At 35.3% G+C, this 27956-nt stretch overlaps 2 protein-coding genes across 4 annotated transcripts in view; one reads left to right on the top strand and one right to left on the bottom strand.

Moving 5' to 3' along the window:
* PDS5A (PDS5 cohesin associated factor A) overlaps positions 1 to 27956 on the top strand; it is a 119767-nt gene that overhangs the window by 48020 nt on the left and 43791 nt on the right. For all 3 annotated transcript variants that reach the window (XM_028507080.1, XM_036019899.1, XM_028507081.2), the window contains exons 10-19: positions 8942 to 9036; positions 9939 to 10084; positions 12223 to 12374; positions 13734 to 13847; positions 16135 to 16216; positions 17431 to 17479; positions 17723 to 17862; positions 21431 to 21546; positions 23803 to 23908; positions 25962 to 26122. In XM_028507080.1, coding sequence (XP_028362881.1) covers positions 8942 to 9036; positions 9939 to 10084; positions 12223 to 12374; positions 13734 to 13847; positions 16135 to 16216; positions 17431 to 17479; positions 17723 to 17862; positions 21431 to 21546; positions 23803 to 23908; positions 25962 to 26122 — 1161 coding nt within the window. The remainder of the gene's footprint in view (positions 1 to 8941; positions 9037 to 9938; positions 10085 to 12222; positions 12375 to 13733; positions 13848 to 16134; positions 16217 to 17430; positions 17480 to 17722; positions 17863 to 21430; positions 21547 to 23802; positions 23909 to 25961; positions 26123 to 27956) is intronic.
* Positions 943 to 1553, bottom strand: LOC114492650 (proteasome maturation protein). The gene has a single exon (XM_028507083.2). It carries the CDS (start codon positions 1481 to 1483, stop codon positions 1058 to 1060), a length of 426 nt encoding a protein of 141 aa, XP_028362884.1. The 5' UTR covers positions 1484 to 1553; the 3' UTR covers positions 943 to 1057.

Here is a 27956-nt window from a genome sequence, read left to right as displayed (position 1 = left end):
GACTCAGATCAACATTGTGAACCAGAAGGAAGAAATAAACATTCAACCAGAACAGAATGAAGAAACAAGAATTCATAAAAATGAGGAGAGACTTAGGGACCTCTGGGACAACTTTAAACATTCCAACATCCCAGTCATAGGGGTGCCAGAAGGAGAAGAGGAAGAGCTACAAATTGGAAACTTATTTGAACAAATAATGAACAAGAACTTCCCCAATCTGGCAAAAGAAATAGACTTCCAGGAAGTCCAGGAAGCTCAGAGAGTCCCAAAGAGGTTGGACCCAAGGAGGAACACACCAAGGCACATCCTAATTACATTACCCAAGATTAACAATAAAGAGAGAATCTTAGAAGCAGGAATAGAAAAGCAGAGAGTTACCTACAGAGGAGTTCCCATAAGACTGTCAGCTGATTTCTCAAAAGAGACCTTACAGGCTAAGAAGGGGTTGGAAAGAAGTATTCCAAGCCATGAAAGGCAAGGGCCTACATGCAAGATTACTCTATCAAGCAAAGCTTTCACTTAGGATGAAAGGGCAGATAAAGTGGTTACAGATAAGATCAAGTTAAAGGAGTTCACCACCACCCAGCCATTATTATATGAAATGTTAAAGGGACTTATCTAAGAAAAAAAGATAAAAAATACAAACAATAAAATGACAACAAACTCACAACTATCAACAACTGAACCTATAAAACCAAAACTAAGCAAACAACTGGAAGAGGAACAGAATCACAGAAATGGAGATCTCTGGGAGGGGGTTGGGGGAGAATGGGGTAAAAGGTATAGGGAATAAGAAGCATAAATGAAAGGAGAAAAGAATATTTAAAAAAAATAATAAAACCATGCATACCACACTTCACTTGGTAAGTTTGTTTCTTTAGTATCTTGTGTTGTTGTCTTTCGTGGGAAATAAATTATACAACTGATTTTTATGAAGATGTCTTTTTTTTTTTTTTTCTCATGCACCAGTACTTTTAATATTGTACACACACAACTGTAGTAAAAAGACGACATAAACACGATGTAGTCTCTCCATTTCCATGATCAGCACGCTGCATCACAGCAACCCCAGTTTATATTCCACCATCATGTGTGGTTCTCCCATTAGTTCACTTTGTGATGGGTCATTAAGAATATCTTCAAATCCAATAGTCTCATCATTACCCCTCAAAATATCCAGGGAAAGGTTTGAGCTTGGAAGAAATGGAAGACGCTGGACCTGTTGCACTGCCTTGAATTCCATTTGCAATTTTAGTGGAGCACACAGACCCTGGATGTTTCTCAGTGTGGAAAAATTCATTTTATCTTGGTTGAGCTGGAAATTTTTCTCTGATAATTCAAGAGGATGACTGGGCAAAAGTTCATTTTTCACACAAGTGAAACCTTTTCGAAGAAGATCATGACTTTCAAAAGGTCCACTTGCTGAAAGTTCTGTAACAGGAATACTGTCCTTTAGCTGAGATCCAAGTCCTCTGGTATTCATTTTCAGCTTGCTCTGTGAACTGCCTCTAAGCACCCTTACCGTCAGCCAGCCCCGCCACTCACTTCCGTTTGAAGATGTCTTATAAATTACCCACATTAACACTTCTATTTTTTGTACTAAATAATGCCATTAGAATAAACATCTAAGAATGTTCAAAATGTTAAGATTTTTATTTATTGATTTTAGAGATAGAGAGAGAAACATTGATTCCATCAATTCACTGTTTCACTTATTTATGCATCCATTGGTGCGTCTTGTGTATGTCATGACTGGAGATCAAACCCACAACTTTGGCATTTTGGGAAGACTCTAACCATCTGAGATATCTGGTCAGGGCCAAAATCTTAATAATTTTTAAAATAAACCGTGAATTTGAAGACATGCCTGTGACATTTTTTAGTCTACTAATTTTAGATGTATAGCATATCTAATTGCATGGTGTGTGTTTTGAACTAATTGGTATTATATGATTTTGACATTGAAAATATCATTCCTTTCTACTCAAATATATTTTATTTACTTCACAAGAACTTAGAATTATTTATTACATTCTGTCAACTTGATAGTTAGGTTGAAAATAATCTATGAAATGAATTGAATTCCTCCTTCCATTCCCTGTACATATTGATTTTCTTCACTTCAAACACTGACTAAAAAGTTGATTTTTACTATTAGTATTCTGGATAACATTTGAGGTTCATTATTGTTTAATTCAACTGATTCAGAAAATGAGCTCAGAAATGTTTTAATGTAAATTCGATATAATAGTCCTTATAATAGTTTTAGGTTAAATATTGAAATATAACAACAGCCATGACTGGTGTGGCTCAGCTGGTTGGGTGGCCTTCCACAAGGCAAAAGGTCACTGGTTTAATTCCTAGTCAGGACACATGCCTGGGTTGCAGCCTGCTACCTCATTGGGGCAAGTGTAAGAGGCAACCAATTGATGTTTCTCTCACTCTTTCTTTCTCCCTCCCCCTCTCACAAAAAATAAATAAATAAAATCTCTTTAAAAATTAAAAAAATGTATATTTAACAAAAAGCCCTGGCTGGGTAGCTCAGTTGGTTAGAGCATCGACCTGGTATGCCAAGGTTGTGGGCTTGATCCCCAGTCAGGGCACATACGAGAATCAACCAGAATAGTGGCATAAGCTGACATGGCTTGTTTTCTCCCACAACCACATCAAATTACAACTAAAATATAGAACAGCCATCACTGAGAAGCATCAGAAATCAAGTTGATAGAAGTGTGACAACTACAGAAATAAAGAAACCACATCCATCTAGACAGGTAGGAGGGGCAAAGATTTGGAATTAGCTGGTCCCACACCCATGTGTGGTGGATGAAAATTCTGGAGGGATATCTTGGAAGCAAAGAGTCCAGCCCCACACCATACCCCGCAGCCCAGGGTTCCAGTGCCAGGGAGATAAGTCCTCACAATTTCTGGCTGCAAAAACCAGTGGGAATTCAGCCAGTGGAAGAAACTGCTGGAGCTCCAAGCAGTTCCTCTTAAAGAACCCACACATGGACTCACCTACTCAGACTTACTCGGTCTGAGTTCAAACACTGGGATAGCAGTCTAAAGGGCACCTGAAGTAGCTAGCAGCAGGCGAGCAGAGGCCATTGTCCCTTTTCTGAAACCTCACCCCACAGAGCCAACAAGCTGGTGCCATATCTGAAACTAATTAACCTAGCTAACACTGTTCGTCCTTCCCAGGAGAAACCCTGAGACTCCACCCCAACTGACATAGGGGCCCAGCAAAGCTACTTTTTCCATATGGATGGATGGTCTTGGCTCATGCTCCACAACTTCCTAAATCCTCTCAAACAGCAACAGCTGGACTCAGTGAGCCCCAGGCCAAACACTAGCAGCAGCCAAACTAGAGTCACAGCTTGGCTTCACCTGGGAATCTCCAAGCCCAGCACAAGTAGCAGCCATCTCAGATTGCTTTTCTAGCTCAGGCAGGTTGACCCTGGGCAAAACATAGGTGGGGGCTGACCTTGCTCTGCACCACTGGGGAACCCCAGGGCCAACGCATACAGTTGTATATACTACTGTATACCAGCTGTATATACTAGTGTATACCAGCATACACTACAACGCTGTAGTGTACAGCTACAGACTACACCGGGGCACCACCACTCTGCCCCTGCACAGCTGATCCTCCATGGAGGGAAGAGGCTGGTGGTCAGCTGACTGGTCTGGCTAAATCCCTCCCATTGATATGCCAAGAGCAACCAAGGCTCAACTACAAGAGGAAAGTGTATTCAGCCCACACAAAGGGTGCACCTCAAGTACCCAGCTTGTGTGATAGGGGAGGCTGCGCCATTGGGCCCTATAGGACACATCCTAACTTTAGGCTGCACTACCAAGAATGGAGTCAAGCCAGCTCTACCTAATACATAGAAACAAACCCAGGGAGGCTGCCAAAACAAGGAAACAAACATGGCCCAAACGAAAGAAAGAACAGATCAACCTGGCTGGCTTAGCTCAGTGGATTGAGCACAGGATGCGAACCAAAGTGTCTCAGGTTCGAGTCCCAGTCAGGGCACGTGCCTGGGTTGCAGGCCACGGCCCCCAGTGACTGCACATTGATGTCTCTGTCTCTGTCTCTCTCTTCATCCCGTCCCTCTCTCAAAATAAATAAATAAAATCTATAAAAGAAAAAAGAACAGGTCAAAACTCCAGAAAAATAAGTAAATGAAATGGACATAAGTAATCAATCAGAAGCAGAGCTCAAAACACTGGTATTAGGATGCTCAAGGAACTGAGTGAGGACATCAGCAGCATAAAAAAGATCCAGCCAGAAATAAAGGATATACTAACTGAAATAAAGAACAATTTACAGGGAAACAACATTAGAGCAGATGAAGCCAAGAATCAAATCAATCATTAGGAACATGAGGAAGCAAAACCAACCAATAAGAACAACAAGAAGAAAAAAATCCAAAAAAAAAAAATGAGGGTAGTATAAGCAGCCTCTGGGACAACTTCAAGTACTCCAGCATTCACATCATAAGCATGCCAGAAGGAGAGAGAAAGAGCAAGAAATTGGAAATCTATTTGAAAGAATAATGAAAGAAAACATCCCTAATTTAGTGAAGGAAATAGACATACAAGTCCAGGAAGCACAGAGTCCCAGTCAAGATGGATGCAAAGAGGCCCACTTCAAGATGCATCATAATTAAAATGCCAAGATTAAAGATAGAATCTTAAAAGCAGCAAAAGTTAATTACCTTTAGTTTTCCTTAGGGGAGTACCCATAAGACTGTCAGCTGATTTTTTAAAATATATTTTATTGATTATGCTATTAGTGTTGTCCCATTTCCCCCCTTTATTCCCCTCCGCCCTGCACAACCCCTCCCACCCACATTCCCCCCCTTTAGTTCATGTCCATGGGTCATACATGTAAGTTCTTTGGCTTCTGCATTTCCTATACTATTCTTCACCTCCCCCTGTCTATTTTCTACCTACCATTTATGCTCCTTATTCTCTGTACCTTTTCCCCCTCTCTCCCCCTCCCACTTCCCTATTGATAACCCTCCATGTAATCTCCATTTCTGTGATTCTGTTCCTGATCTAGTTTGCTTAGTTTGATTTTGTTTTTGTTTTAGGTGTAGTTGTTAATAACTGTGAATTTGCTGTCATTTTACTGTTCATATTTTTTATCTTTTTCTTAGATAAGTCCCTTTAACATTTCATACAATAAGGGCTTGGTGATGATGAACTCCTTTAACTTGATCTTATCTGTGACCACTTTATCTGCCCTTTCATCCTAAGTGAAAGCTTTGCTTGATAGAGTAATCTTGCATGTAGGCCCTTGCCTTTCATGGCTTGGAATACTTCTTTCCAACCCGTTCTTAGCCTGTAAGGTCTCTTTTGAGAAATCAGCTGACAGTCTTATGGGAACTCCTCTGTAGGTAACTCTCTGCTTTTCTATTCCTGCTTCTAAGATTCTCTCTTTATTGTTAATCTTGGGTAATGTAATTAGGATGTGCCTTGGTGTGTTCCTCCTTGGGTCCAACCTCTTTGGGACTCTCTGAGCTTCCTGGACTTCCTGGAAGTCTATTTCTTTTGCCAGATTGGGGAAGTTCTTGTTCATTATTTGTTCAAATAAGTTTCCAATTTGTAGCTCTTCCTCTTCTCCTTCTGGCACCCCTATGACTGGGATGTTGGAATGTTTAAAGTTGTCCCAGAGGTCCCTAAGTCTCTCCTCATTTTTATGAATTCTTGTTTCTTCATTCTGTTCTGGTTGAATGTTTATTTCTTCCTTCTGGTTCACAATGTTGATCTGAGTCCTGGTTTCCTTTCCATCACTGTTGGTTCCCTGTACATTTTCCTTTAATTCACTTTGCACAGCCTTCATTTTTTCATGTAATTCTCGACCATATTCAACCAATTCTGTGAGCATCGTGATTACCAGTGTTTTGAACTATCAGAGCCAGCATCTGATAGGCTGGCTCTCTCTTTATCACTTAGTTGTATTTTTTCCTGAAGCTTTGCTCTGTTCTTTCATTTGGGCCTTTTTGTGTGTGTGTGTGTGTGTGTGTGTGTTGGTCAGCCTGCTACATAGTGAGGGGCGGAGACTTAGGTGTTCACCCAGGCAGGGGGTCAGGGCAACCCACGTCACTGCATTTTGGTGCTGTATGTAGGGAAGGGGTCTGAAAGGGAACAATGGCACTTGTTTCACTCTCTGCCAGATTTCAGTCACTTCCCCCACTACCCACAAGCAAATTGGGCCCCTCTGGTGCTGATTCCCAGGTGGGTGGTTTGTGCATGTTCTAGGACCCTGTGGGTCTCTCCAAAAAACTCTCCTGTGAGGCTGTAAGTCTCTCCTGGCACCTCAACCCCCACAGTTGTTTTCAATCAGTGTTTTGAAGCTTTACTTCCCTGTGCTGGGACCCTGGCTTGTGAAGTCTGTCTTGCTCCCCAGATGTTCCTCCCGGTACATCTGCTTATGAATGTGGGACCGCCCGCTCCACCAGCCACCGCCTTGCTCACCCTGGTCCTCCACCTCGCTTTGCCGCAAGTCCTCTTTGTCCGGCTGTCCGGCTCTGCCCCTCCTACCAGTCTAGACGGATATTTCTTCTTTAACTCCTTGGTTGTCGGACTTCCATACAGTTCGATTTTCTGTCATTTCTGGTTGTTTTCTTATTTTTATATTATTGTCCTTTTGGTTGTTCGAGGAGCCACAGTGTGTCTACCTATGCCTTCATCTTGGCCAGAAGTTGTCAGCTGATTTCTCAAAAGAAACTTTGCAGGCCAGAAGGAATTGGCAAGAAATATTCAAAGTCATGAAGAGCAGGCACCTACAGCCAAGATTCCTCTACCCAGCAAAGCTATCATTTGGAATCAAAGGGCAGATAAAGAGCTTCCCAGTCAAGAAAAAACTAAGGGAGTTCATCATCACTATACCATTATTATATGAAATATTAAAGGGACTTATTAAAGAAAAAACGATCAATACTACAGACAATAAAAAATGGCAATAAATACAAAACTGTCAACAATTGAATCTAAAAATCAAACCAAGCAAATAAGAACAGAGACAGAATCATGGATACGTTACCTGATGGGAAGCAGGAGGGGAGAATGGGTGATGAGGTGAGGCCATTAAGAAGAACAAATAACTAGTCACAGAATAGCCATGGGTATATAAAGTACAGTATAGGAAATGGAGCAGGCAGAAAGCTTACACGCATGACCCATGACATGAACAATGGTTGGGGGATTGCCTGAGGGAATGGGGAGTATTGGAGGGATCAAAGGGGAGAAATCGGGATAACTAATAGCATAATCAATAAAAGATAATAATTTTTTTTAAAAAGCCAACCAATGAATGCATAAGTAGAACAACAAATCAATGTTTCTCTCTCTTCCTCTCCCCCCCATTTCTCTCCCTTCTTCTCTCTCTAAAATTAATAAATATACATTTTAAATATGGGTATGTCAGATCTGAGAAATTTTGGATACTAACATAATGATATCTTAAGTTATTTGCTCAGAACAGGCCATTTTGAAGGTCTTCACAGGAATAACCTCATTTGAATAATTAAACTTTAATCATAAGCATTTAGAATAGAAAAAATGAAGCAAACATACTTCTCAATATACAGAGGAGTGATTCTGTCCTGTGATTGACAATATTTATAGCAAAACATTTAAACAAAAGTTCAAGAATCCATTTTTTTTTACCTGGGTTCCTTGTGAAAACTAAATCAATGATAAGAACCATCACAGTTTTTTATTCACTGCCATCTTCAACAGTGGGTCTCTGATTCAAAGAAACAGAAGTAGTAAAAATCTGTTTTACTGTATTATTTTTTTAACTATTTAGCAATAAGTATTTTAATACTTTGTAATTTACTTCATTATAATGGCAATATTTTTATTTTTCTCTGGCGGAATATTATAAATCCTAAATGCAAGATTTTATTAAGATATGAGTATCTCTGGATAAGAAAGTGGAAGGTTATGGACATTAAAACATTTATTAAATAACTTTAATTGGTTATTTTTCAGATCACTTCAAAAGTAAAAATATTTCTTGCTATTTAAAATCACATTATTGATGCCCTGACTGGTGTGGCTCAGGTGGCAGTGGTGGGTGGGTGCCGTCCTGCAGAGTAAAAGTTTGCTGGTTTGAATCCCCAGTCAAGGCACATACCTCGGCTGTGGGTTCAGTCCCTGATCAGATCGCTTAAGAGAATCAACTGATTGATGTTTCTCTCTCACATTGATGTTTCTGCCCCCTCTCTTGCTCCCTCCCTTCACCTCTCTCTAAAAAGAAATATTTTAAAAAATAAAATCACATTATTTATAATTAATAACTTTTTCAAACTAGCCAATAACAAATTTTAAATTTGAGAGTTACTGAGCTTGTTTTTATTATATATGCAGTTTTACATTCACATGTGGTATTTTATTTATTGAAGTTTTACAATATCTTATACCTTTAAAAGAGCATTTTAATGTTGGTCCTGGCTACATGAAACTTTGTTGTAAGGCAATATGACACATGCATTTCATGTACTCATCTCTAAACTTCTGGTTCTCCTCATATATGATGTACTTTCTACCTCCATCCCTGTAGTATTTTCCTAGTATAAAATGCTTTCAATTAGGTTTTGTGTGTTTTGAATATTTTTTGTTTGCTTTGTAGCATAATTTAAGCTCTTGAAATTTTAGCTCTACAAAGTTGGTAGTTTGGGTTGAGAGATGTATTTAGACTATTTTTTATTTGTTTTTACATGGTAAACATTCTTTTTTCAAAATATGAAATTATGTATCATTTTACTTTATACTTTTTCTTCAGAACATAACTGTTATAAATAATCACATTTTATAATCAGTAACTATAGTTTATAGGCATTTACATACTGTTAGATGTATGTACCTTATTTGAAAATAACTGTTTTGCCTTACAACTAATATTGAGCCATCTTTTTATATGTAGATTTAATGACATTCATGTTCCTGTGAGATTAGAAAGTGTGAAATTTGCCAGTCACTGTTTAATGAATCACCCAGATTTAGCAAAGGATCTTACAGGTAAGGTAGACGGTTTATATTATGAATATAAGAGTAATCACACAAATATATTTTAGATGTGACCTTAAACTTCAATTTCTTAATTAGGTTTTAATTCTGACATTTTAGGTGTATGTCATCCATGGAATAGTAAACAATTTCATGTTTATACAATAAAATTACATTTGAAATCTTCATATTGTAATCCTTTGTAATTTCTTGGAAATCATAGTTTTGAGGAAGTAGGCTCTTATGATATATTCTGAAATCATTATGCATACATGATAGTTAAACATAGTAACATATCAAATAGTCAGTAGGAAAGTGATTATCCTCTGGACTAGACGAGAATTTCTCTTTCTTCACATAGAGCATTTGAACCTGCTTGTTTGGCAGTAGCAAATAAATGGCTTCTATCAAAATGCTGTTCACCAAAAAAGAGGAAATACTACTTTTTAGTTTGGTTTTGTTTATATTGTAAATATTTGGAAATATTTTATAGGTCATAGAATGTTAATTCTGTATTTTATATTGTGTTATGTGGAGATATACACCTATCAGCAAACTCGCTATAAGCATTTTTACTGTTTTTCTTCTAAGTCTTTTAATTTGCATTGTAGCCTTAATCATAATCTGTTTAATCAGATATTGCATAATGATTTGGCTTTTCCAGAATAGTTGATGTAAAAATACATGATTTATTCAGATATGACTATGCAGTAGTGAATTCTATGGTATAGTTTACTTTGTGATTATATAGGGCATTGCTGCCTCAAAAAATAAAATGATTTTAATTCATGCCACATTGTACAAACATGGTTTCAGTATGGACAAAAGCTTAAAGTATTAGTCTGCTCTGGCATTCTGAACATGACAGGTATCATAGCTAACACTTGCCTTGTTTTTTTTTTCTCTTATTACAGAATATTTGAAAGTTAGATCACATGATCCAGAAGAAGCTATTCGTCATGATGTCATTGTTACCATCATAACAGCTGCCAAAAGAGACCTTGCCTTAGTAAATGATCAGCTACTTGGCTTTGTAAGGGAAAGAACACTGGATAAACGGGTAAACTCTGAAGGATCTTACTCTTTTGTAATTACTTTGTTTAAATTGCTTGCTAAGTGCAATAGAAATTATTTTCTGTTTAAAGCTTTTTTTGTGTAAAAAGCAAATTAATACAATGCCAAATAAAGAGCTAATAATTTGTATTTCTGTGTTTTTAAATTATCTTTATAAACAAATACATTGGTCTATAGCTTTTCAGATCCTAGGCACGCATTTATCTTCTAGCTTACCTAGCTTACCTTTTAAAAAAGAATAGCTAAATTAAAGTTTTGATTTACCTTTTCACTTACTTGATGAGTTTCAAAAGAGTAGGGATTGATCATCCATATTTATTACCTATAGTTAACATTTTCAAAAGTGACTTACTTTAGAACTTCAGTGGCTCTGTCATTCATTAAACTGAAAGATTATCATACTTCTTATGATAGTGATGCTTTTATATTGCTATGCCCATCTAGGGGCAAAAATGACCTTTGTATGTTTATTTCTTCCTTTTGTGTGATTTCCTCCATGTGAAAGCAGTCAAAAATGTGGGTTGATAGGGAAAAGTAGTGTTAAGAACGGCAGTAGCAATTGCTAAAGGCATAGTGTCATTTATAAGCAAAAGACAGGCATACAAGGCAAACTGATTAGACATGCTATTATTAACATCTTTGACAAAGGTTGCCTTTGCACTGTGCTATTTTATTTAGGGCATAGTTGAAAACCTGTTTTCTCCCAAATCCAATGTACAATCGTTTAGCTATAAACCATCTAATTAGTTTACAAACTAAACTAATTTTCCAGGTAGAAAAGTGATATTTCCTGGTTTTGAAATAAAGCAAGAGTTATTGTTTACGGTCTTTTAAAATAGTCAAAAGAGGCCATTATGTAACATGGACACTGATGACTTGTTCAACTATATTAGTAATTCTGACTTTGAAGATTTTACCCCCTTGGCTTTAATTTAAATAAATGGTAGTCTCCCTAGTGGTTAGTTGGTAATTAGCTCACCCCACAGTCCACACACAGGTAATTTAAATTGCCATTTCTGTTATTTCTGCCTTTTAGAAACATTTCAACTCCTATTTCTGTCAATGTTTAAAGTTTCAGAAAGAGCAAATGAATGAATCTTCCTGAGACTGCATGATATGATACGGTCGTAATAGCACTTACTGGACATTTTAGGTATAATAAAGTAGATGACCTTGAGTATAGCCTTTTTGAAATTCGTTTTCCCTGTAAAATGTAGGGACAGGATGTAATCTTAGGTTTTACTGTTCAAATTAATTGGTTTCATTTAAAAAATGTCGAAAGCCATCTGTTACCTGTTGTGTGGCAACAGTTTCACTCCATCCATTAAATTGCCTATACATGAGAAAATGATACAAAAGTTTTATAAGGGAGTATTATTTAAATAAACCAAAGACAGTGTTTTCTGATTTGTTATTAAGACAGATATCTCCTTTGGTTATTGCTTTTATTACACCTTACTATCATGGTACTAACTCTGCATTTTTGTAGTCTCCTTTTCTGTCCACCTCCTTCTACCAGCTTACTTTCTGACTGGTAAACCATCCCAAACACTAGCAGTGCCAGAGAGTCTTTCACTAACTAGGATGTGCTTAGATAAATTATTCACCCTTTTAATTTATAAAATAAGGAAGTTCACCTAAAGTAATCACTAAAGTGCTTTCCAACTTAGTCATTCTAGGATTTTGGTATTAAAATTTGCTCTTGTTCTGAGCTAACATAAAAGGTATATAACTAGGATAAACCATTCCTTTTTTGTTTACATAGTGAATTACATACTTTATTTTACCTTTTAGTTGCTTCTAAAACTTGGCCAAATATTTTTTAGACAGAACTGAGCGAGCTCTTCTGTAAGATTTACTATTGCTTGAATTTGAGAGAAGGAAAAATTGGCAGATGATTTAGTTATCTTTGCATTGGGTAGTTTCTAAAGTAGCCTGATTTCTAAGTTAGAACATATTCAAAAGTGTTGCTAAAGCAGTTTGTCTGCCTCTTACGAAAAATAAATTGTGCCAGTTTTTGTACACATATGTTGAATTGTACAACCTAGTAAAGAATTGGCACTTTTTGCAGACTAATATACTGAAGTTTGGTATCTAGCTCATCCAATAAACTTTACTTTCTAGTGGCGAGTAAGAAAAGAAGCTATGATGGGTTTGGCTCAGCTTTATAAGAAATACTGTCTTCATGGTGAAGCAGGAAAGGAAGCTGCAGAGAAAGTCAGCTGGATAAAAGACAAACTTTTGCATATTTATTATCAAAATAGCATTGATGACAAGTAAGTAATATGTTGATAGAATGGTTGAATATAAAAATGATTTTCATTTTAAAAAAATACAGTTTACTTCTATTAATTTTTTAATAGCTTCTAAGTCTACAAACTATTTTTTGTATATTTGTACATACAGTGTTTAAGTGAGACTCTAGCCAAGATTAAGGTAGCATAATAATAGTGAAATAGGCACAGTCTTTGGTGTCAGACTAGAGACCAAATAGTCATTCTGCCATTTACGAGGTGTGTGCTGTTGCATAATTGACACCCTCTGTGCCACCTCAGTCTTATCTGAAATGGAGTAGTAATAAAGCCTTCCTTAAAGAGTTGTCATGTGGATTAAATAATAAAATAATGGATATAAAGCCCCCTAGCCCTATACCTGGCAATACAGCACTACTCAATAATTGCTAATTATTATTTTTCCTTCTTGCAACACTGTAAGTGCCAATAGAGGTATTACTGTGTTGTTGTTTTTTGTTGAGGTATAATTAACAATTATATATATTCATGCCAGGTAAACAACACAGTGAATCTATATTTGTATATATCCTGAAATGATCACCAGAAAAGTCTGGTTAACATTCATTCCCATACTTAGTTACAATTATTTTTTTTATGTGATGAGACCTTATATCGATTTCATTGTATGAATGTTACTTGTTATTCTATATTGGATTGTAATAATGATTGTGGGTTTTGCAAAGTACTTGGTAATGTGTTACTGAATTAGACTAACTTTTTGCATCACTGGTTATGCATGTTATTGATTAATGGGGAGCCCTGTATTGTCTTATTCCAGTGATACCAAATAATGAATATAAGCTTAGCAAGACTGTAGAAAGAAAAAAGATCAAATGTACACAGGAAAAGCTAAATTTTGAGAAAGTTGAATGGAGGAGGACCCCCCTGATTATTTTAATTGACATGAGAAAGGAGCTGAACTGTAATCAGAGGAAATTAATGGTGTTTTTTTCTATAGAATTGGCTATTCTTGAGATATAGCTTTATATATGTAATGTCAAGTAACTAGTTATAGCTCCAGAACAATGGCACAACAGGTAACCTAGTACCCTAGCACCCCATGTTTAGGAATAACATATAGCCTCTTTAGCTCTAAATGTAAAAATAACCTCCAAGGAAAAGAACTGATCACCTACTGATCTTTTGCACTGTATTTGCACACATACACATTACCATTGGTATGTTATCTTTGCAAGATGTGGTTAAAATACAAAACGGCTATTGTTTCTAACAACAGAATAATGTCATTTGGTGTTTTTCTGGGTTTTTTTTTGATAGACTAGAAAGAAAAATCTCTAAAAATAAAATAATCATCTTATTTGGGGATGTTTTATTTCATAGGCTGTTGGTAGAGAAAATCTTTGCTCAATATCTTGTCCCCCACAACCTGGAAACAGAAGAGAGGATGAAATGCTTGTACTATTTATATGCTAGTTTGGATCCAAATGCTGTCAAGTAAGTTATTTTTTAATGATTGGAGTATTTCTTGAAAATTTATTTATAAAATTACTTCATCTTATCTAACGAATTATTGTTGATGGAGTTGTTGCTTCTGGCTGAATCAAGAAACTTAGATGAATATATATAGAGAAAAATTGTATAAATTCAGGTTAAGTCAAAAGCAGGAATGTTCTTTTATGCATAGGCATACAAGGGGGGGCCAAAACCCCCCCAAAATTTATTTATAAAAAATTGTGTATTTATTATTACATGTTTAAACTTCAGTCACCTTCAAAGTACTCTCCATTGGAAGCAATGCACCTATCAAGATGTTTTTTCCACTGCTCAAAACAGCTTTTGAACTCATCGATCTTGATGTGTCTTAGTGCTTCTAACATTTTTTTGTGTCACCTCTTCCACATCAGCAAAACATTTCCCTTTGAGGACTTTTTTCATCTGAGGAAACAGAAAGTCACTCAGGGCAAGATGGGGTGAATTGGGATGGTGGGGCACGGGGGTCATGCTGTTTTGGTCAGAAACTGCTGAACACTCAGAGCAGTGTTGGTAGGTGCGCTTGTAAATCACCCATTGTGAAATGGGCAAACACGTTGACTCTTCAAAAAAAATTCACTGAAGTCAAGCACAACCTCTCACAACAACAGCAGCTGGTACACTGACATAGATGCATCCCTAGAACACTCACTTAGTAGGGGAAGCCTGTACTACAAGAGGCCTGCCCTCCAAAAGATAATTCTGGTTTTTGGGGCTCCCCCTCTCATATTTGACAGCTGAGTCAGTAATATGGTTTCAGGGATTCAGATAAGTCCCCATGTCAGAATTATCTTTCATCCACCTGTTGACTGGGGTCTAAATTACACAGCTGGAGCTTTACTATGCCAAGCCTCAGACCAGTTCTTTTTCAGGCGAGTATATCCAAATCACTTCTGTGCAGAATGACCATATACATATTTTCTTCTGAACTATTTGAGAGTAGTTTGAAGACACTGGATCCCTTTATCCCTAAATACTTCAGTATATATCCCCTAAGAACAAGGATATTCTCTTAACATAACCAGAGTACCCCTATCAAAATCAAGAAGTTTAAGACTGATATAATATTATTTTCTAAACCAATGTGTATTTGGATTTTCTCCATTATCCAAATAATATTCTTTATGGGTTTTTTTCTTTTTGTAGGTTTATACATTGCATATTTGGTTGTCATTTCTCTAGTCTCTTAATTTTGAACCATTCCTTCGTCTTTCTTTATTATGACTTCAATGGCTTTTAGAAGAGTATTACTCAGGCCAATTATTTGCTACAATGTTCCCTCAATTTGGGTTCCCCCAGTCTTTGTTAGATTGAGATTGTGCTTTTTCAGCAGAAATTCCACAGAGGTAATATTGTATCTTTACTGTATCATGTTAAGAGGTATTAGCCATTTTTTAAAAAAAGATTTGCAAGTGGTTCCTAATACTCACTCTAGGTCGTAAATGCCTGGCCTAAGGTTTTGGTCCCTGTTTATATTTCAGAATATTTAGCGAAGAATTCTCAGAGATACACTAATTTCTGAGAGGTCCTCAGGGCATCTGGAATTATGGAATGGGTTTGTGAGAGAAGAAAATCTGCTTTCGTGGACAGAAGAGAGTCTAGAATAAACACACTCAGTTTAAATGTGGCATCTCAAACCTACATCACTTAGCCTGGCATGAAAAGGACTTTGTCATCTGATCTTTTTCTGTAGTGTGTGCCATGCACTTTGATCACATGTTATCTGTCTTTGTACCAAAACATTCTAGCCACTTCTGTTTAGAATGTCTTTCAGTTCCTTCATTTACCTGGCAAGGTACTATGTATCCTTCTAAAACTCACAGATATTTTCTCTCATATGAAACCTTATACATACCTTTTTACGCTAAACTGTCTTAATCCTAATAAATAAATTTTCTTCTGCTTAAAGTTTTAGGTAGAAGAGCCCTGGCTGGTATGGCTCAGTGGATTAAGTGCCAGCCTGCAAACTGAAAGGTTGCTGGTTTGATTCCCATTCAGGGCACATGGTTGGGTGTGGGCCAGGTCCCCAGGAGGTGGCACATGAGAGTCAACCACACATTGATGTTTCTCTCTCTCTCTTTTCCTCCCTTCCCCTCTCTCTAAAAGAAAATTAAACCTTTTTAATTTTTTTTTTAAATTTTAGGTAGAAGAATGGTGCATCTACACCATGTAACAAGAAAAGTAATAAAGTTGAATAATTACCAGTATTGTTATATTATATGCTTTTTCATATTTACAACTATATTTACAGAGCTCTCAATGAAATGTGGAAGTGTCAGAACATGCTTAGAAGTCACGTACGAGAACTATTGGACTTGCACAAGCAGCCTACAGTAAGTTTAAGATTTGTTTAAATGCCTCATTATAATCATTACTCAGTTTTCCTGTAGTTATCCAAGCTAAATTTCCATTACAAATCAATGTATCAGAATCTTATTTTCCACCACGAGAAAGAAATGGTGTTTTCTATTTTATAAAGTATTTAGACACTAAAATTTTATATATAGTTTATCAATTTTCAAATAATTAGAATTAAATCTCAAGATAAAATGATATTAGAAGTGATCATTATTTTACTCCATGATTTTTTGCCTTTCAGTGGAGAGTCAGTATCAAATCAGGTATAAAGTCTATAAATATGCCAAGGTCAAATTAACAAAGAAATTCTACCCAACATTTTCTGGAAGGTGGGGGAAACAAATTTAATGACATCTTAATAAACTTCTAAATGTGTTTGCTAGAATACATATTCTTAATTAGGGAATCTTAGACTGAAATCTTTCAAAGGCCCATGGACCCTAAAGCAAGAGTTGGCAGACTTTTTTTGTAAATGACCAGATAGTAAAATTCAGCTTTGCTAGCCATACACTCTCATGCTGAACTGTGCAACCCTGCCTTTGTAGTGCAAAAACAGTCATAGACAATATGTAAATAAATAGTTGCGATTGTGTTCCAACAAAACTGTAACAAAAACGGATGGTCTGTGGAACTGTATTTTACCAATTTCTGATTCAAATTACTCAAATTTCATACAAATTTAGTCATACTTTATTATAATAAAGAAAAGGGAACTAGTTTTTGGAGGGGAGGTGATTTCCTGAGATTATTTAAGTAATTGGCCACAAAATAGCTAATAGAACTCTATTCAGGAAAAACTCTTTTCTACTCTTCACATTTTTAGTTAATTTTCTTTAGTATGGTTTCATAGTCATTTTGAGATAATTGTTTTATGTCAAAATAATCTTGTTCAGTCTCTGGCAAGATAATTTCTCTATGAATGTTATGTACTTCATAAATGTTTAAATACATTTTCCTGCTGATATCTTCTTTCCTTCTAATTATCCTAACTTAATAGTTGTTGCTACTACACAGTTTTTTGTTATCAACTTGGGGTGTAGATACGATAATCCTAGATACGGTAATTCATTTTCTGGTGGGTAAATTGTGATGATTTTTTTAACTATAAAAATATGTATAATACTTAGCATAGATTTTTTTAGAGAAATTTGTTAGCACATATGACTTTTGTTTTTGTTTTAAATTTCAGTCAGAGGCTAACTGTTCTGCCATGTTTGGAAAACTGATGACCATAGCAAGTGAGTATGTTTATTCACTCTGTAGGTATATAATAAATATTAAACCAGACACATAATATACCCAATGGGACTATCATTTTAGTCTAAGTAATAGAAAAAGATCTTTTTCTTGGTAATTTTATTTCTTAGTACCAGTTAGGCTGATTTTCTCTTGTTGGCTCAGCATTATTTTTAAGAAAACTTCCTTCTAGTTTAGTAGAGTAGTTTTTCTTATGTAATATTGATTCTCTTTTAATTTTATAGAGAATTTGCCTGACCCTGGGAAAGCACAAGATTTTGTAAAGAAATTTAACCAGGTTCTTGGTGATGATGAGAAACTGCGGTCTCAGTTGGAGTTACTGATTAGTCCAACCTGTTCGTGCAAACAGGCAGATGTTTGTGTGGTTAGTAAATTACACTTTTACATTTGTTCTTCCAGCTTTGCTTGTAGAAATTTATTTCTTTAAGATTTGGTTTACAGAGATTATTTGTGTGAATTTACCAATGTTACGAGCTCTGGATTACTTAGGTGTGTATCTGTGTCCAACTTAGTTCTCTTTACTTACTTCTCTTCAGCCAAATTCCAGGAAATACACTAGAGGACTAAGCCAGGGAGATTGGTCGTAGGAATTGAACAAGATAAAATGCTGTGTTCATTAAGTAAATAAGAACTTTCTAAATGCTTGTGTGTGCATGCATTTTCTTCCATATATTAGCATGGAAATAACACTTGTCAATAAATCAGCAATAATTATATTTCTGTATGTGTATTCTACAGATATGGTAGTTCCTGTTTAGGCTTTCATCTTCATTCTAGGATTCTATTTTATAGAAAACCCGTATCATTGAAAATACCAGGAAGGAAAACCATTAATTTATTTAGCATTTTATGGGAAAGTTCTATGTTTGAATTTTTTAAATTATTTTATTGTTGTTCAGTATGTTTGAATTTCTTTATTCCATTTATTAACAGTGTTCTTCAATGTTTTTGAGCCTTGTTTGTCTCATCTCTAAATACTAACATCTTCATAGGGTTGTTAAAAGAATGTGTGTGTGTGTGTGTGTGTCTGTGTGTCTGTGTATATTACCTAATACATGGCCCCACACTGCCCTTTAGGATTTAAATAAATTGTATTTCTATGGTATTACACATATATGGCAAATACTTTGGTTGGGACCAATCTTTAAGAGATGAATAAGAGAAAGATTTCAGATATGTGTGTCTAACTCTGTTCTAGAAAGAATAAGGATGGGATAATTGTTTTAAAGTATTTGGTAAGGTATAAGGACTATAGTAGATATGTATACAAAGTTGTTGCAGAGCATTTTTTATTCCGTCTAAGTGGTATCTAAGTGGGTCTAAAAAGACCAGTTATTAGGAAGAGATGGGGGGAAGCCAATTTAGGTAAGAGAGCAGTGGACTCCTCCTTTGGCCCTAGGGATGTGCCAAGTCCCCAGACTACCTCAACCTTTACATTTCTGAGCTAAGTGGTTTGCTGAGAATATTTAAAGATTTCACGTCTTTGGCATTTAGAATTGGAGGTCCAGAGTACTGTGTCCTGCAGGACATCTATTCATATAATTGGATCACACTATGAAATTGCATGAAAATACCTTAGAGATATTTGGTTTGTGTGAATTTACCAATATTGTGAGCTCTGAATTGCCTAGGAGTAATTCATTTTATAGATAAGAATATTGAATTTTAAAGAGGTGAAGTTTTTCCTCTAGGGTTTCACAGCTAGTTACTGTGGTTGAGCTACAAGTAGAGTCTAAATCTTACAGATCATTGATAGTGTTCTTTCTATACACTCCATCATTCTTTGCAAGAACCACCAGTACAAACTGAGTACTGCTCAAGAAACATGGACCTTGAGAAAGAACAATCGAGTGGTGTTTTGTTCTGAGAGAAAACAGGAATTGAGTTTGAAAAAAAAATAGCAGAAACATGAATCTCTAGTATTTGTCAGACCAGAAATCTCTGTTTCCAAATTTAAAAAATATATGCAAAACATGTTTGTAACCAGAATATCTCAGAAAAAATACTACAGCCAATCAGTGCTGCTGATTTTAGTAACCAAAAAAACGGAGATGAGACCTGCACTTGGAATGGAAAGAACATGGAAATAATACATTTTGGGAGGGAGGTTACCCTGAGGATTTGTAAGTAATAGGCCACAAAATAGCTAATAGAACTCTACTCCAGAAGAAAATATTTCTGCTCTTTACAATTTTCAGTTTATTTTACTTGGTAAATGGTTTTTCAATAACTTCTTTATCTCTTGCATTAGCATTGTATATTGTGAGCACTGTGTGTTTCCATGAAAAGTAGGAATTAGAATTCACTTGAAACACTGTTTCAAGGAAAACAACCACTATTGGAATAGTTTTTGCCCTTTTCCAGAATATCTGTAGTCTTTCCAAGGGCTACTGATATTGGTATCCACATTCCTTTTTACCTGATAGTTTCTTTCTGAAGAAGAAACATAGAAACAGTAAATTTACCTTCAGTCATTCTATGCTTTTATTCTACCCTTGAGAATCCCTTCTCTGTCCCCTACTGTTTACTTACCACTACCTCCTTACTTTCTAAATGAGAGTCTACCTGTCACTTCTCAAGACGCAAACTTTACTCAGAAACAGAATTAGTAGAATTGGAGATCTAATAATTTTCTCCCCTTTTGTCTCAGTTCCATTCATGGAAAATTTCAGCAAAAATACTTTGAGCAAGGAATAACAGTAAACACATACTATAGATTAATACGTGCACCCATGATGATACAGTGAGAGAGGGTGAGCAGTGGTATCAAGATGTGTGCTTGATGATTTGCTTTCCCTTTGGTCTTCAGGTTTTGAGTTTCCACACACTGGTTCTAGGGAAGGATCATGTGCCATAGCTTCTGCTCTGCTTTCTATTTTATGCTCTAGTGCCTTCCTATGACGATGATTCCCAAGTTTTAATATTTTGCAGGAAGTTTGTTAATTCAGCATTGAGACAACCCTAAGTTTGAATGTTGGCTTTATCCTTTACTATCAGTGCTACTTATACTTTGAAAGCACTTTAATGTACATTATCTTCTCAGATAAAATTTACATGTATTCATCAGAGATATTCAATTAAAAGCCTTGTTATTAAAGGAAATTTCTTTCCCCAGTGCCCAGCATATTGTAACTTTAATCAATTACGTCTTATATTCTTTAGACATTTCAGCAATGCCTTTTCTTTGTAGGATCTATTTGATGTAATGCTACTGTCTTCTAACTTAGCTATGTTCTTCCAGAAATAAAAATCTTTATAAATATTTATACATATGTGAATCTGTCTCTTTTAAAAAACATTATTGTAATAAAATACAGTATTTTGTCAAATTACGAAGTACCATATTTTGCCTTGTATAATGCATACTTTTTTGCCCAGATATTTAAGGGGAAAATAAGGATGTGCATTATACATGGGTCATACTAGAAATACCTTGTATCTGTCCTTGTGTTTTATAATTGTTTGTTAAATAAACTTTCTTATACCATGTGCTCAAAAACTCTTTTATAATACAAAAAAAGTATCTAAATGTGAATAAATAAATAATTGAATTAAAAATTTTAAATGAAAGATTTTTTCCTGAAAATTTGGGCCAAAAGCATGGGTGTGCATTATACATGACAAAATACAGTAAGCATACCCATGGAAGCATGTATTGTTTTATTTTGTCAAAACAGAGCATTAAATGTTGTTTACAAAACAATAATTTTATGAGAGAAAGGCATAAATTCTACTACATTATCCACTTTTCATTCTCCAGTCCAAATTTTGCAATGATTGACTAATGAGTGTATAATTTTAGAGTCTAAAGCAGAAGGTTTTGTTTTACCTCTGCTGGTTTTGAATCTTTAAGTGCTTTTAATGCCTACAATCATATTTATTTTGAAAAACATGAAAGTAAATACTTACAGTAAAACTATTTCCTTTTTTAGAGAGAAATAGCTCGGAAACTTGCAAATCCTAAGCAGCCAACAAATCCTTTTTTAGAGATGGTCAAATTTTTGTTGGAAAGAATTGCACCTGTGCATATTGATTCAGAAGCCATAAGGTAAGCTAGGAAATATATTCACTCAAAAGTAAAATACAATCTGAAACTGCAGTGTTGTAAAGTTTAAATTATCGGTTCCCTAAAGATACCTAAAAAGATTCCCTGTATACCTTTTTAATGAGAGAAGCATACATCATTCACATTGAAAGGAGGGTCTTTTCATTTTCTCAATACTAGTATTTACCTGTAAGAAAACATATATTCCCATAAAGACTTAACTCCTATAGCAGCATTATTTGTATGTTTAAACTAGAAATACCATCTATATGATTGAGTACTTCTCACCAATACTAAGGAAGAAACTACTGGTTCTACCAACACCAGTGGAGAAATTTTAAAACCTTATCACATAAAAGATGTCTGACACAAAATATATGAAATTCTGGAAAAGGTATAACTATAACAATAGAAAGCAGATCAGTGGTTGCCAGCTTGGGAAAAGGGGATTGGCCACAGAAGGGGCATAAGGCAATTTTTTGTGGCTATAATCAAAGAGAGATGAAAGGGTAAGAGGAAAAATTAGAACCCTTGTATATTGCTGGTGGGAATGTAAAGTTGTGGGGCTGGTTTGGAAGACAGTTTGGCAGTTCCTTAAAAGTTAAAAAGAGTTACCATAGGACCCAGCAATTTCACTCAAATATTATGTGCCCAAGAGAATTGAAAATATATGTCTATATAAAACTTGTATATGAGAGTTTATAGCAACATTATCATGATAGCCAAAAAGCGGTCCAATCAACTGACCCAAATGACCCAAATGTCCAACAACTGATGAATGGATAATTGTCTTATATGCATATACTAGAACATTATTCAGAATTAAAATGAAGTATTGCCCTGGCTGGTGTGACTCAGTGGATTACATGCTGACCTACCAACCAAAGGGTTGCCAGTTCCATTCCCAGTCAGGGCCGATGCCTGGTTTTCAGGCCAGGTCACCAGTGGGGGCGGGGGGGGGGGGCGGTTGGTGTGTGAGAGGCAACTGCACATTGATGTTTCTCTCCCTCTCTTTCTCTTCCTTCCCCTCTCTCTAAAAAAAATAAATAAAATCTTTTTTAAAAAATGAAGTATTGATACATGCTACAACATGGGTGAATTTTGAGAACTGGGTAAAATCTAAAATTAGATTGAAGTAATTAGTAGTTGTACCATCCTGTGAATGTAATAAAACCCATTGAATTATACACTTTAAATAACTGAATTGTATGGTATATAATTATATTTCAAGCTAACTTATATACACATCCAATTTGTTTTTCAAAAAATGTTTCTGTATTAATTGAATATTTTGCATTAATTGAAGTTTTTAAAATTACTTTCGTGATGTTGAAGGGGAAATGAAAGTACTAAAAGTGGTTTAAATTTTAACATCTGTGTATTATATATATATATTTGTACTTAAAATTTTTATTAATAATTTTATTAAAATATGTAGTAATATAACACCAAAGGAAAAAATTTAACCTAAAACTTTTCTGATTAGTTTCCATTTGTTGAATATTGACTATGTATGTATGTACTAGGCCATTTGCTATAATGATTTAATGTTCTCAAAGGAAGATAATATTTTTTTCAGTTTACTGATGAGGAAACAGTCTCAAAACCAAAAATCACATCTGCTTTTACTTAAAATAGTACCATGTTTGCTAGTATAATTTTTATTGACCAGGTAGTCCATTTTGTGGTGGTTAAGTACATTTGAAAAACTAATTCCATAATATTGGACAATTAAATGGTTTTTCATTGGTAAATCTGCTTATGAATATAACATGATGTACCTGATGAATTGCTTCTTTGCAGAAATTTCTAGAATAAAATGACTAATTCAGCAAATTAATTACCAGTGATTAATGCTTTTGCCCATTTGTTTTTTAACTTTGAGTGAATTATCTTTTGTCCATTTAGCAACTACCATCTTGCTGTTTTCTTAAAATTGTAAATGATCTTTTAACATGTAGAAATGAATATTAAATTGCCTATACTTTTATAAATATATTTCTAACATACACTTTTAACTTTTGTTGTTTTCCACTAGAGTTATTCATATATATTGAGTTAAGGGGTGAGGGAGATAAACTAAAAATAACCTGAACTGTTAAGTAGAGACCAAAATTTAAAAAGTCACAAAATAACTTTTTCTCCCAGGAACATATTTGAATCAAATGTTTAAATTCTGTGTATGTCTTGCCACAATGCAGTTAGGGTACAGTTACTAATCTAGTGGTGTTACTAATTTAGACTTTCTTTTATTAATAGTGCACTGGTAAAGCTGATGAATAAATCAATAGAGGGGACAGCAGATGATGAAGAGGAGGGTGTAAGTCCAGATACAGCTATTCGTTCAGGACTTGAACTTCTTAAGGTATTTTTTAAATTGAATTTACTGGGGTGAGATTGGTTAATAAAATTATATATGTTTCAGGGGTACAACTCTATAATACATCACCTGTATATTGTATTGTGTTTACCACCCCAATCTTAAGGTATTTTTGAAACAATTTTGTCTAAAGGCATTTCAGTAATCATAATTTGAATTTTGTTAAGAATATTTAAGAGTCAGGCTTTATTTCATTGGAAACTATTCAAAAGATTTAAACTTTTGGTAGGAAACATTTTATTAAAATGTGTTTTACATTATAATAATGTAATTATTTTACATTATAAAATAATATTTTGGGATTTCTGCTGTTTCGTTCATAATTTGCATGTCTGTTGTGCTTGTAATAGTATGTGCTAAATGATCTAGTTCCTTTTACAGAACCTGCATCTGGGGTAGTGGGACTGCTCACAGGCATTATTGTGTGACAGCATCTGTCTGATCAGGGAGTTTCTAAACAACTGGTAATAATAGGAGGTGCCAAAGAATTCAGACAATTCAGCAACTAGTAAGAGTTAAGTCAGGCAAGACTTTGTAGACAAGGTATGACTTAATCTAGGGGGAACTCATCATCATCGAAGAGAATAATTCTTGGCATATTTTAGGGATCATTAGGAATCTAGCCTGACTGGAGAAAAAGATTGCTCTGGGGAGTAATGGAGACAAGTTGATTCCAGATTTTGGAATGCCATAGGGCCAGAGAGGTACTATCGGGGCTTTTTAACCTTGCTTTTAATGTAATAACAGCATTTAGTAGAACTTTTGTTGGGTGAAGTAAAGAGAAGAAATAGAAGGCAAAGAGACATTTAGACCACTACAACATATAAACTAAGAGAGAAAAGACAAACCAGTTCAACGGACATTAAGTAGAAAAGAGGGTTGTATTAGAATGTTTTCCGTGAATAATCACGTCGTAGAAAGAATTGGTATGATGCTTCATAAGAAAGATCTTAATTATAATTTAATAATAGGATTGTTTTTAGATGGTTTTAAGACTTAAGTCATATTTAAAATAATAGTTTAATAGGTTGTTTGATTTGATTTTTCAAATTTGATTCTCCATTTTTCTGTAATTAAAACTTCATAACTAAATATTATCACTGTAAACCTTACCAAGTGAGATAATCTCTCCCTTTTATTACCCATTAAATAAATGATTATTGCATTAGTTAATGAAGACTATATACTTTATTCCCCTCTCTCCTTGCCTCTCAACTTTAACCCTTATTTCCAATATTATGCTCACTAAATTGTTTCTGCTTCATGGAAGGTAAACTTTGTAGACATGTTTTGTCTAACTTGCTGTACGTTCTTTAAGGTTAGGCTGGGACTTGGGTCATAGGAAATAATTATATGTTTATAGTCATGATTAAAAGTTCACAATAATGGCTTCTTTTTTTATAGTCATGATGATTGAATTTTTTTGCGATGGATTTCACTTTTAAAGTGTTTCTGTATAGAGTATCTTTTGGCATGACATAAAACTCCGTGTTAGCATTTTGTTCACATCACAACATCACATACCATAAAAGAGGACCTACATTTTTGGCATTCCCAATATCAGAATAGACTAAGAAGCTAAGAAGAAAATAGGGCAAGGCCACCCTGACTGGTGTAGCTCAGTTGGTTGGGCATCGTCCCACAAACCGAAAGGTCACAGGTTTCATTCCCCAGGGCACATACCTGGGTTGTGACCCAGTCCCTGGCTGGGGGCAGTTGGGGGCATGCAAGATGCTACTGATCGATGTTTCTCTTGCACATTGATGCTTTTCTCCCTTCCCCTCTCTCTAAGAATAAATAAATAAAATCTTTTAAAAAGAAAATAGGGCAAGGCTATATATATATCAACTGTCTTAAGGAAACTGCTTCACAGTATTTCAGCCAGTGTCTTATTAGCCACACCTAACTACAATATATAAATCTTTATTCTTTTTAGCTAGCTTATGCAGGCCATCATTTTAAATCATAGTTATACTTATTTTCTTTTAATGGAATAAAACCATTGTCTCAACTTCTAAAGCTCTATCTCTTCCTCCAGGTTCTGTCTTTCACACATCCTACCTCGTTCCACTCTGCAGAGACCTACGAGTCCCTGTTACAGTGCCTCCGAATGGAAGATGACAAGGTAGCAGAAGCTGCTATACAAATTTTTAGAAATACAGGTCACAAAATAGAAACAGACCTACCCCAGATACGATCGTGAGTATATTTTTTTCTCATAATACACACAAATGTTTTCTAAGAGTGGAAGCCATAGGATCGTTGTTTTCCTTTCACCAAGGAAGACAGGAGAGAATAAAGACCATTTTTATTTAGAACTCACTTTTCTGTATTCCTTCTTTCATCTTTTCTCTGCCTGTGGTGGTAGGGGAGGTCGTATCATTAGAATATAGACAGAGGAACAAACTAAAACTTTGTTTATAAAAATATTATTTTAAAATATTATTAATAATCAGAATTATCACAGAATTTAAAATTTGTGATTAATATATTTTCCTAATCTGTGTGTGTTCACCTTTTTCTCTCCAACTGGTTATCAATTCAATAGCTACTATCTTTACATCCCACCACAGAATGGGGTAATCAAGTAGTGGGCTTAGTAAAATATTTCTTAGTTGTGTGGTGGTGGCAGTGGTGCTTTTATTGTTTTTGATCTCTCCCTCACCCCATAAAAATGAAGTACATTTTGATATCTTTGGCATCTTAAAGAGACTGTCTTAGGATCAAACTTGTGCTGAGACTGTATTTAGACATAAGATGTGGGAGATCTCTTTTGGAGGAAGAATACAATGCTGATAGCTGTTGAATCAGATGTTCAGACTATATGCAAAGAGTTTGGGTTATATCCAAATCAAACCAGCTTTTTCTTACAGTTTTATCATAGAACAAGAAGCCTCATGACTCCTCAAGTTTTTATTAAATTTGTGAACTAATAGTTAAATTTGAGAAATAATTCAATATTTATTATAGATTATCTTCATTGTCAGTTTATACTGGCTAATATGAAAGAATTTCCACAGTCAGTCCCTGCTCTCAAGGAGTTTATAGTCTAGAGATGATACTCTTTATATGTATACATTATAGAAAAAGTCATTGACATAGTAAGGTAAAGTTTCTGGTGAGTTTTTCAAAGTTGGAAAATCAATACATGTATCTGAGGTAAAGGATTTACTCATAAAGGAATTGTTTCCCAAAGGAAGCAGTAGAAAATGGGTGCAGATGGAAGAATTAACTTTGAATATTAGGAATAAAACCTCTTTTTCTAAACAACTAATGGGGAAGGGAGGAGAGAATCACTGAAGAACAGAAGCACAGCCCTGTAGACCTCAGAAACTACACTGATGGTATTGTGGAATCATAGCACACAAGAAAAGCAAGGGGAGATGTTGAAGCTGATTTACGTGTCATTTCACTAGGCTGAGAAGAATTAATAATGCACTTAACAATAATTTGAATGACACCATATCTTCCCTTGTTACTTGTATTATTTACAAGAACTGTTACTCTGATAGATGAGTTTGTGACAAAAAGACTTAAGCAATACTCCAAGGAGTCTACTTGGGCATGGAAACCTCTACCTCATAATTCCAAACCTTCATGGAGAAAAACATGGCATGTTCAGATCAAATCAAACTTATACTGACTAGCACATGTTCCAGGTTTTTTGTTGTTGTTGAAGTGCATGACATGGAGTCTGAGGTACTGCCCCTGAACACGTGGCTTCCCATTATCATAAGAGAACCCTTTGTCACCACTGTATGTGATAGCCCTGACCTGTTATAAATAGGGTCATTGCATTAAATGTACGAGGACCTTTCCTTAAATTTTTATTTTGCCTTATAGATTTCCTTCTAATTTCTATACTTACACGTTCATTGTAAAACTAACATTTTAAAAAATATTAAGAAAAAGTTAGCCCTGGCTGGCGTAGCTCAGTGGATTGAGCACAGGCTGGGAACCAAAGTGTCCCAGGTTCGATTCCCAGCCAGGGTACATTCCTGGGTTGCAGGCCATGACCCCCAGCAACTGCACA

The sequence above is a fragment of the Phyllostomus discolor genome, chromosome 1 (genome assembly GCF_004126475.2).
Source record: "Phyllostomus discolor isolate MPI-MPIP mPhyDis1 chromosome 1, mPhyDis1.pri.v3, whole genome shotgun sequence".
Taxonomy (NCBI): Eukaryota; Metazoa; Chordata; class Mammalia; order Chiroptera; family Phyllostomidae; genus Phyllostomus; species Phyllostomus discolor.
The sequence above is the reverse complement of the archived record's forward strand: the minus strand, read 5'-3'. Positions and strand labels throughout refer to the sequence as shown.

Excerpts from the sequence above, each read along its gene's own strand:
- LOC114492650 (XM_028507083.2), bottom strand. The coding sequence starts at position 1,483 with ATGAATACCAGAGGACTTGGATCTCAGCTAAAGGACAGTATTCCTGTT.